Source organism: Argopecten irradians, chromosome 5 (assembly GCF_041381155.1).
Source record: "Argopecten irradians isolate NY chromosome 5, Ai_NY, whole genome shotgun sequence".
Taxonomy (NCBI): domain Eukaryota; kingdom Metazoa; phylum Mollusca; class Bivalvia; order Pectinida; family Pectinidae; genus Argopecten; species Argopecten irradians.
This window is the reverse complement of record NC_091138.1, coordinates 48,706,962-48,718,456: the sequence shown is the minus strand read 5'-3', so window position 1 is coordinate 48,718,456 and position 11,495 is coordinate 48,706,962. Positions and strand designations below refer to the sequence as shown.

General features: G+C 31.9%; 2 protein-coding genes across 2 annotated transcripts in view; one reads left to right on the top strand and one right to left on the bottom strand.

Moving 5' to 3' along the window:
* Positions 1–11,495, bottom strand: part of LOC138324112 (kinetochore protein Nuf2-B-like) — a 237,268-nt gene that overhangs the window by 129,025 nt on the left and 96,748 nt on the right. The gene's annotated exons all lie outside the window — the stretch shown is intronic.
* Positions 8–8,966, top strand: LOC138324104 (uncharacterized). Its single transcript, XM_069269173.1, has 5 exons — positions 8–230; positions 5,015–5,050; positions 5,423–5,569; positions 6,848–7,005; positions 7,569–8,966. The coding sequence occupies exons 1-5, from the start codon at positions 152–154 to the stop codon at positions 7,677–7,679; spliced, it is 531 nt and encodes a 176-aa protein (XP_069125274.1). The 5' UTR covers positions 8–151; the 3' UTR covers positions 7,680–8,966.

Below are 11,495 nucleotides of genomic sequence, written 5' to 3'. Positions count from 1 at the left end.
CACGGACGATCAAAACAAACAAGCGTAACAACACTTCCGGTAACTTGACGCTACGTGTCTCTTCCAGACTGGCTACAAAATATAATAGAAGTGTCTTAATTTCGAGCGAAACTGCCCGCATATAGTCTTGACAACACAACCGAGAAAGAAAATGATGTATCTGCTCCTTGCACTCACAACCGTATTAGCCGTGATGGCCCACGAACCATTACCAGAAGATTTACTGAAAGGTAGGCTATTTTCAAATTTTGTCAGCTGACTGCCCTCTGTTGAGGCGAAATACATGTACTGTATATCTACAAAAAAAATTTGTATGCAGTATAGATTGCATTACAAAATAACTTTAGATGGGACAAACACATCAACATTAGGCCTACTGGCAAGCGACCAGTTCAGTCTAGAGGAGGAATCTCAATAGGGATTAAGGCGTCTGCCTCTGGTTTGATAAAAAATATAATATCCTATCCCTACTATATGAACAAATTGTTCATATAGTAGAGATAGGATATTATATTTTTATCAAACCAGAAGAAGACGCCTGTGATTTGTATGATCAGCTGATGATCACAGACGAATTTGAGACAATTTTTTTGTGGAAATCAGCTTGAAAGTGTCTTCTATCAGAAGAAGGCTTTATTGACTACATTTGCATGGAAATCGTATAGATACAGATGCGATGGCGAGAACTGGTACTCGGCGAGAACTGGTCGCCTGCCAGTAGAGAAGGCAGCAAAAAAAAATCTGACAAATTAACCTTAGAATTAAAAACCACTAATTTTAAACAAGGGAGTGTAAAATGAGTTTTATAGATGATAAACTTACCTTTGACAAACATATATGTGAAAAGGTCATCAAAGCAAATTCAATCATGGGAGTATTGCAGAGGACAATGGAATATATGGACCAGCCACAGTTTTAAACTTTTATACACGGCATTAGTTAGGCCTCAAATTGAATATACTGTTCAAGCCTGGTGTCCGTATTTGGAAAAGCATGTAACAACAATAGAAAATGTTCAACGTCGAGCAACAAAGCAAGTGCCAGGTCTCTCAACTTTGTCATATACAGAACGTTTGCGTAAACTCGAAATTCCAGCGTTAGCATACAGGCGGTCACGTGGGGATATTATTGAAATGTACAAAATACTCTCTGGAAAATACGATAAAGAAGTCGCAGATTTGTTTTCAATCAACCAGGGATCAAGTACCCGCGGACATGATTTGAAAGTGTACAAAGAACATTCAAGGCTGTGCGTGAGAAAACACTCGTTTACCCAGAGAGTCGTGAATACTTGGAACAGTCTCCCATCAAATGTTATTCACTCTAAGACAGTTAAGCAATTTGAATATGAACTCGATTCACATTGGAAAAATCAGCCACAAAAGTATCTATACACTGAAAAAATAAATCCGTAAATTTCTAAGAGCTGACTATTATAGGATTATGAAAAATCCTGTACATGTTAACATGTATGTTGTCAGAATAAATCTATGTATGAGTTGGATATTTTTGTTGAGATGCAAAAGTTAGAAGTTATCATATTTTAATTATCGTAAATACTACACCTTTCATCATCTTCTGAACGATTAAATTAAAATAAATAATGCAGGCCATCTTATGTTCCTACTTTAATACCACACGTAAGTTGACTATCACTGTGTCAGACTGCAAATTATTGAAATGATTATTTACTACTAAAAACATACCTGTAGATTATGCAGCAAATTTTGTGTACACAGTGTGAACTACGAGTGGACACGGAGTGCACGAGGTTTAGACTACAGGTAGACATAGAGTCACAAGATTTAGACTACAGATAGACACCGAGTGCACTACGTGTGAACACGCTGTCCACTATAGGTGAACATCGTGTCCAGGTAATATGTCCACTACATTCAGACAACAGACAGACTAGATGATGTGTTACAGAGATACGAGAAAAGATATTTTTATTATGCAATCTATATGGACTTTGACATATAGAAATATTTATTACGATCAGAAACATAATATTTATTGCAACATAAAATTGCCGTTAATAACTGGAAATCATACATATAAAGTAAAATGTATCAAAACATATAATACAATTTAGTTTATAAATGAAGATGTTTAGTAGAAGTTATAGAAACAAATTAACTGCATACAGGTTGTTACAGTAAACCTCATCAATGGATAGTTCAAGTTATTTTTCTTAGCAAGTGTCCATATATAGTTTAAACATTGACCTTTTATCAAATAGATCTTACTTTGGATAGTTCGAACCAAGGATGTAGATGAAGTTCTTGTTCAAACACATAAATTGATGAACTTATGTGAAGTAAGATATTCAGTGTTGGCAAAACGTCGCCCAAGAGATATTTTGATCAGCAAAATATTTTGATTAAAAGGGATATATTGATTGGCATAATAATTGCAAGAACATATAAACATAAACAGATTAAGTCCATCATAAAATGTTTAATTATGTGTGTATGGAATATAGTTTTCAACAAGGAAAGGTGCACGGAAAAGTTTTTAGCCCTGTCAAATGTTTACCTATATATGCTTTTGCTACATAGAACCTGACGTGTTGCATAGCATTGAAAATATAAGAAATTGTCCATAGACGTTGAAAGTCGGTATTAGAAATTAAAATTTTATTGTGTTTATTGTGAACCTGAAAGCACTGGCTTAGTAATTTAGTATCGGGCATGTGGCTGCTCTCGAGCATCAACACTGATCAAAGGACCGATCGCTAAAATGTAGATCACATGCCTGATAATGAATTAAACAGACAGAGTCAAAATAAATCCAACTTCTGCCAATTTAAACTGTATATACATACTTGTTGATTAGATTCTGTATTTGTCACAATTATCTTCATTTTAGAAACTGATAATTTGAAAAAATTCGATTCTCACCTTCTTTTAAAAACTGTTTTAACATTGGCCACACTGGGGCCTGCATGGGGCCTTCATTGGGCACCCTTCAGTATGTTCAGTCAGATGTATCACAGTTAACAACACCTGTATACGTATCTTATCCCATCCCGAGGAGGTCCATTTATAGCATGCTGTGCTTAGGTAGCATATCCTTTCTACATATATACATTGTACTTATCACACAAATGCATACAGTTATACAACAATGCTAGTCTATAGGGATATTATTTTAACTGGTTGTTGCATTTTAATTAATTTGATAATGAAGCTTTATACACTGTATACTAAAATTACAAAATAATCAAAATACCAGGTGTATAATTAACAAAAACATTTATTTATAGATTATTGGATTTGTTAATCTTATATTTTGTTTGACACTGTCTTTATGCATGTACATATATCAGAAACCTGATATAATTTTGACTATGGTTATAAAATACCATATTATAATGTTGAATGAGTACCGTTTATAAATTAATTTTGATCATTTATATATGTATATATATATGTATTATTGGTAAATGCATGGTTAATTGTGACAGACATGCATGATTTACGCATTGTACAGCTACCGTCAGCTCCACTTCATGGCTGCCTGTCATGACAATAATTGAGGTGTATTCAGCATCAGTTACTATGTTTCGCCAGCTAGTTTTTACCTCATTCCAGTTTACCCCCCAGAATATGGTACATGTTTACACAGACTCTCCAACATGCATGTACATGTATCTAATAAGAATGGTATTTATGTGTTTCAAAATCATATACATGTACCTATATGATTTTTAAACTGTAAAGTTTGTCTCAACAAATTTCCAATGAAACAATTCTAATTGAAGAGTTTAACGTACCATCACGTAATCATTTCTGGGTTTTAAATTATAAAATTCTAAAATTACATGTACAAAGATTCCGCCCCCATTCTCATTAAGCCGTGCAAACACAGAAGGCAACAATTCTGCCCTCTTGCCATCTATCGATGGTCACCTTGAGGTATATAAAATGTATGTATGACAAGTTATGATTATTGTACCATGACGCAATATACAGTCAAGATGACTTGTGGGGTTGGGATCATAAATATAATGTGTTTACTGGTAATTAAGAATAAAAACAAGCTGTATTTACTTAGGTAGACTAGCCTACAATAAGTGGAAGACGTCACATAGTTTGAAGTGGATTTAATTCTGTATGATCTTTTATAGACACTAAGTTTTTAATAAAGAATACGTAATTAAGCTATTTTTACATACACTACTTTTAGAACTTAAAATAGCGAGAAAAATAATATATACAAGTGTATAAATTTTAATGAAAGATAAATTGCAAGAGTATCGATAGATAACTGATTGATATGCATCAAATTTTTTAAATCTATGCATTACCAAGTATATGGTTGTATATTTACTGATAGCTTATTATCAAATAAGAAGTGTCTCAAAAGCACAATAGGACTGGTATTTACTGCAATTCAAAGTTGTTTTTGACTGGTGAAAATGCTTGTATTTCATGTAAATGATATATATATTTAACACAATCTACCCATAAAATATTTACTTTTGAAAACGTAATATATTCTAGATATAAAATGGAAACTAATGATATAAAATTAAATAGACATATTATAGCAATTGATGGCCATTCTATTGTGCATTGACATTTATGATTTATGTAATCAATGCAAATCAGAATTCTTGATTTGTAACTTTTTTTAGGCTTAAGTTCAGTACTTTCAGTACTTTGATTTAAATCAAACTGTTTAAAATGTGATGATAAGTGTAGTATTAACGGTAAACTAATAACTTTAGTGACTATACATCAATCTTACTACACACATTCCCTTTACATGTCAAAGGCTGTTTCCGAAAGTTTTGGAAAGATAGTGGGCCTTTAAAGGTAGTGGCCAAGTGCATTTAATGTATTCAGGTGTTTCCCATGCACTCCAGGTAATCTTTGTCAAAAAGGACTTTGGATGAAGAAAGAAGAGGGTGTTTTACAATTAACTAGTACTGTATATTGTATACTTTATTATTTGTCAATTTCAAAATAAATTTGGTTTTGTAAATATTTTTTTTTTTATATTTCAGAAATGTACTGCATTGGATGCAAAGCTACAATGAATGGTAAAGTGGAATATTTATCACTTGGTCTATTTCTCCAATGATGCATGACATTGAGAAACTTCTGAGAGCATGACAAGACAGCATAGTGATTCAAAAGTGTCTCATCAGATTACCTTGTAATTATAATCTTTTATCAGGAAAAGATATAAACAATTTTCTGAAATTATAATAGCAAAAAAATATTTCATGAAGAAAGTTTTAAAGTATATAAAGTGGGTGAAGTCTCATTCTGAGATTTCCATCATTGTTGTTTGAATATATATATATTAGCAATTATTGGTATTTATGAGTTTAAATAATGCATTCAACAAATAAAAAAACTTATTCAGAAGTAGGCATGACATACAAAATGACACTTTGGCATAATTTCAGAGCTCCAGAGAGTGTTACAGTACCATACCTCAGAAAAAATGGAAAAGAGAGTTAGAGATGGATTGCAAAAAGTCTGTCATGAGGATTATTTCCAAAAATATGAGTACAATCCAAAAAAGCTCGTTAAAGCATGTAAACATCTAATGAGTAAGTACCAAAATGTTTGAAGAAGAATAAATTTTCGTGATTTTGCTGGACATTGCTGTGTTTGCAAAAATTTGATCTATGAAATATTTAGAAATACTTCAATGATATATTCCCCGAAGGTCAAATTGCGAAAATTCCAGACTGCTCAAATTTAATTTTCTTATTTTTTACTTAAAGATGCTCCACCGCTGACAAATGGTATTTTTTCACTATCAAAAACAGGAGCAGACGATTTAGTTTTTTCTTCGGTTACAAAAGTTACTTAATTTACACCATTACCACTGTTGAAAAGTTTGAGCTTCTAATTTTACTTCAATTTAAGAATATGAAAAATAATTAATTGTATCCCGAAAAAATTCCTTTGCACTATATTCTCTATGGAATGCAGTAATGATTGCACATGCACCAAAGGCAAAATAAATTATTTTATGTTATTTTTTGTGTAAATTAGGCATACATATACATGATTAAATACCAATTATTGTTCAAATGATGAATATCATTTATACTCTGTCGGCGGTGGAGCATCTTCAAAATAACGAAAATTTTGACCCATTTGAATAATCAGGTTATGGTATTCAAGTATATGACATTGTATGGTCATGGAAACATTTCTTTTAACTATGGATATAACTTCTTCAAGATTCCTAATCAAAATCATAATCATATTGTGACCTGATAATGAAAACATATGGTCAGAAACAGATAAAAATTTGATTTAATAAATATATTTAGTGTATTGTTTTATCTAAGATAAAAACATTTTGTTATAAATCTGTATTCTAGCTATCACAACAATTTGATAACATAAGAATAAAATTTAACTGCACATTTGAATATAGAGACCGCCAAATGCTGACACATTAAGGCTAACCGGGTTGTTATTCTGTATATATTGCAGAATTATCTCCCCTGTGGGGAGTTATAGATTGTGCCGTCATGTGTTTGTGAGCGTAACATCATACTTACCAAAAAAAGATGTTAGTTTTGCTCACAAAATAATGATATCACAATGGATTCTTACCAGCAAAGGGGTATATAACTCTTATATGAATTGCAAAGACCGGATTGATAAAAGGATGAATTAGTAAATTTTTGTGCTATAGAAAGTGTTTTATTGATTTTTATATTAATTAACAAAATGAATGTTATTGAGTAAACTTTTGAAATGTGTAGAATTTTTTTTAGTGATTGATTTTTTGTTTTGATTAAGGAATGAATGAATAAACTGGAAATGCTTACAATGTTTTTAAGATATTTCTTAACCGATTTTTGCAGACAACCATCAAGAAGACCTGGTCCCTCTGTTAGAAGAGTACTTTACAAAGAAGAGTCGTAAGGGACATTCTTACTTACACATCGCTCACATTGCCTGCAACAAGGAGACCTTTGCCTGTGGGAGTGAGGATGATCATGAGCACGAGGAGGACAATGGTGTTAGTATACAAGTTTTATGATCTTTAAAGTTTCATGCTCTATGGCTCGCTCTCTTGTTGTTATAGAAAAAGCATTTAATGGGTTCTACATATTTTTCCATCTCTACACAAGTTTTTAACTTTCCACAATAACCAACACTTGAAAAGTTTGTGTTCACAAATGCTGATTCAGTAACGATATCATATATCCAAAATATCATATATCCAAGATATATCTAATATATATACAAGATACTTTTTCTGTTCAAAGCTTTTACGAATTTGCATATTACAGAATTATCTGCACTTGCGGGTAGGTATTGATTGTGGCGTCATGTGTTTAGGAGCATAACGTCATACATTTAGGCGATAAGAGTGAATTTCACCCACAAAATAATGACTTAACAATTGATACCTACCAGCAAGGGAGCTAACTCTGTAATATGCAAAGATGGAATTCTGAACTATATGGGCATTGGTTTTGGTCATATGATAGCTTTAAGCTATATAATGTTATTCGTAGGATGTTTACCCAGTAGATATGCAAAGTGCTGATTATTGATACATTTGTGATTCTATCACAGGATGGAAAGATTGTCTTCAATGAGGATACAGACAACTTTGATATCCATTTTGGGAAAAAGGTCAAGGTGATGAGACCGACAAGCGAGTCCGGACTTAGAGATGAGCTCTAAAGATGGAGTTTGTATTCACCATCCAGCAATGATTATCACTGTTGTTGTAGATTTGAATGACTGTATTTATTTGTTTTATAATATACAAAATAATCTTTTTAAGGCACAATATATACCCTCGTCATCATGAATATTATATAAATTAAATTATATATACAGATATCTATTGTTATGTTATTCAACAAGTTTATGAATGTTGCACAAAAATAATCAAATATTTTTCTCTTATTTCATGCAATGCATGTAAAAGTAAAGCATAATATTTTCACTGGCACATTTTTAAAAAAACCCACTAAAAGTAAAGAATATAAAAGTTTATGATTATGAAGGGGTGCAAATATTATGTGGAGTGTCTTATTTATATGTTATATACAACTTCTCAGAAACTAAGTATTTGATACAATGCTCATTTTGTAATAATAACATTCCTATGGGATGGGCCAGGGATTCAAAATTATACCAATGATTGGACTGACCCCCTGTAAATGTATATTTCTTATGTCGCGCGCTACATTCCATTTCTAATACAGTTTACTATGTGTAATATGCATATGGAGGACAACCAAAAACCAAAAACAGTGTCTCTGAAACTACGCATTGAATTTAATGCTTATATTGTATTGATAACATCCCTATAAGATGAGGATTCAGAATTATTGATGGGAATTCAGATTCTTTGTATACATTCCATTTCTCTGCATATGCTTTTTACACAATTTTACTTTGTGTTGGTAAAATTAATTGATACCGTCCAAAAGCCTATGCCATAAATGAAGAAATCCTGAAATATTACATGCTTGATTTATAGATTTACTTTCCTTAACAAGTGTCCTTATTTATTACTGTGGAATTAATTATATAGAAATCACATAATGGATTCTTTGGAGAATATTTTTTGAGCAATTTGTACACTTCTTGTGATAATTTTTAACTCATGAAATTTTTATGATGAAAACTTGTTAATGTTGTTATAATATTTTATTTTAGAAACATGCCATAAAAGGAATTTGAATCTCGCTGCTTGTATAAGGATAGGCCTGTCAGAGTAACTTCCCTTTATTTAAAACAGAAGTTGGTATTTTCATTCAGGTATTGAGAGTTATCTTCCATTGGTAAGGAAAAAATTGATGCCATTTGTTTGTAAATTTTTGTTAGGTCACCTGAATAAAGGTCATGATGACCTATGGCGATAGTCTTTTGTCAGTCGTCCATAGTCTTTTGTCAGTCATCCATTAACATTATCTTTGAATGAACATGATAACTTGAATAAATATTAACTGAGCTTAATATATACTTTGTATGTATCCTTTTACATGTACATCAGTAAGATCTCAGATAAGTTTGAAAATCAGACTATTTTGACATTCATTTACAGAGAAATTGATGACTTTAAAAATCAAATTTGACTAAATTATGGACTTACTTATAATTAGGTGACCATGAAGGTAAATCGGCCTTCGGAATTTTTCTGTACAAATTCATATAACTGGTAGCTATCAGTATGCGCTCCCAAGGGGAGATTACTCTGTAATTCATAGCAGGTACTTTAATTTTAGATGATAATGCAATATTTCAAATACTTATACATGTACATAGCTTTCATTGACCTATTTAGTAACATGAAACTTCATTCTAATTATGTACAATTCAAACAATTCAAATGTCTCTAGTTTTACAAATCAAAATTTTGTTTGAAAATTTATTCCAGTGCGTATGGATACATTGTTGCCATGTGTGATTATATCAGATCTGTTTGTAAAACCCTATTTTATTTTTTTTCTATTTTTATACTGATCTATACTGATTGTGATAATGTATATGTAAAGTTAGACTGTTACAGTAGATGTATATCAAATTGTTTAACTTAATTAATATTAGCTCACTTTGTAGAAAGCCATACCATGCTGTCCTGCATTCATATCTTTCAAACAATTCACAAAATTGACTTCTTCTATAACACCACTGGTTGGAATTTGATCAAAGCTGCTAGCATCCTTTTGGCACATTGGGGTGAGACCAAAAGGGGTCAATTTAATTATATTGCTATGAACAACTTCTTCTCTGAAAGTTACGAATGGAATTTGGTTATACTTGTACATGTATTTTCTTTGTAGCATCTTGATGGATTGGAGATTCCAAATGGTACCAATGATTGAACTGACCAACACTCCTCTTTTGTGGGGCCTTATTGATAGATATTCCTACAAACTATGACCAATATTTATTCATAAATTTCAGAAAAGAGGTAATTTATAGATATAGAGTGTTAAGTTGGGGTTCTTCTTTTGCTTTGATATCTTTAATTAGATGGACAGTTTCTTGTTAATCTCTTGTTGAAATACATGATACTTTTGTGTCAAACTGCTAGCCAGACAATTCAAAGTGTTTATAATTTTATAAAATGAGTTTTTTACTGATTTACCACATTAGCCTCTTGAATAATTGTGTGAGCATATTATCTATTTTTTGTTGTTTGCAATAAAATGTATTGTACATTAAAATGTATGCTTTTTTATGATATCCAGTTTCTTATGCCATGAAGTGCCATTTGCAGTCTTATTATTGTCATGAGTTTGTTCCTGTGAATAACATTGATATCCATTTCAAGTAAAACTAGGCTGGAGTCAATTACCTAACACCTAAAAGAAACCTTTTCCCATTATGTGACTTAGAAGCCTTTCGTCCTGATCCTGCTTCAGGCAGTATGTCCTTAACAATATTTTGATCGGTATTTCTCAGAAAGTCAAGAAGGGATCTTTCTCAATTTTTGATAGGTTCCCCTAGGCCCCCAATTGTGTATGATTATTGCATTTTAGGACCGATTATTAAACAAAATGGCTGAAAACAGCCTTCTTAGGTTTTCATAGTTAAAATTTATGACCACAATTTTTCAGAATTTGCTGCAGGGAACTTTCACGATGGCGTTAGACCACAGTTCATTTCAATTTTATGTCAAAGAAAAAAAGATATGCTTTAAAAAATGCAAAAATATGGTTCAACTAAAATTGAAGTTATCAATGCTTACATGTGTAATGCTAAAGTTGAGTTACAAATTACCCCCAAAACTGCCTGTTTCTGAAAGGCTTTCACTTGTATGTTACAGACACACATATTGAATTTTATTGGAAAATCAAGAAAATTGAAAATTGACAAAAAGAAAATCGACATGTAGGTGTCCATGCGTTCATAACCAGGTGGTAGATTAGACAATTTGACATTAGTGTGTCTGAAAGTGTTCAGTGGTCTCATTTGCCCAACCACAGGAGCAGAGGCGACCTTCTACGAGATTACGGTTAAATAAATGATACTTTAAAGTCATATGTACAATTTATTTCAAGCCTTTATAGCTACCATGATAGAGTTAATCCAGACGATTTTCGTAATGAATTACTGTTCTCAAGTTTCTGCATGGGTATGTTTTTCAGACTGCTTAAGGATGGGTTATTTTTTGACATCTGAAGTTAGAGGTTTCAGTAACAGGGACCTGACACGAATTTCTTACCAACAGTAGTTATAAATATTTTTACTATAATATATATGTAACGTCTAGTGGTCAGTAATTCGGGTCAGGCCCCTGTGATCCATAGATCAATAAGAGAAAAGATTTTTTTAAGAAATTAGATTTACATGAAACTCTGTGATCAGGGTCACGTTTATTGTATTGATGCGACTCAATCCTGTGGGGACGATAAATAATTGATAGATAAAAAGGGAAAAGACCAAAGATCATTATGTGTAACTGTATAATATTGTTGCGTCTAAATATTTTAAGCTATCCACCCAGGTTTCATGTAAAGATTGTCATGCTAGTAAGTC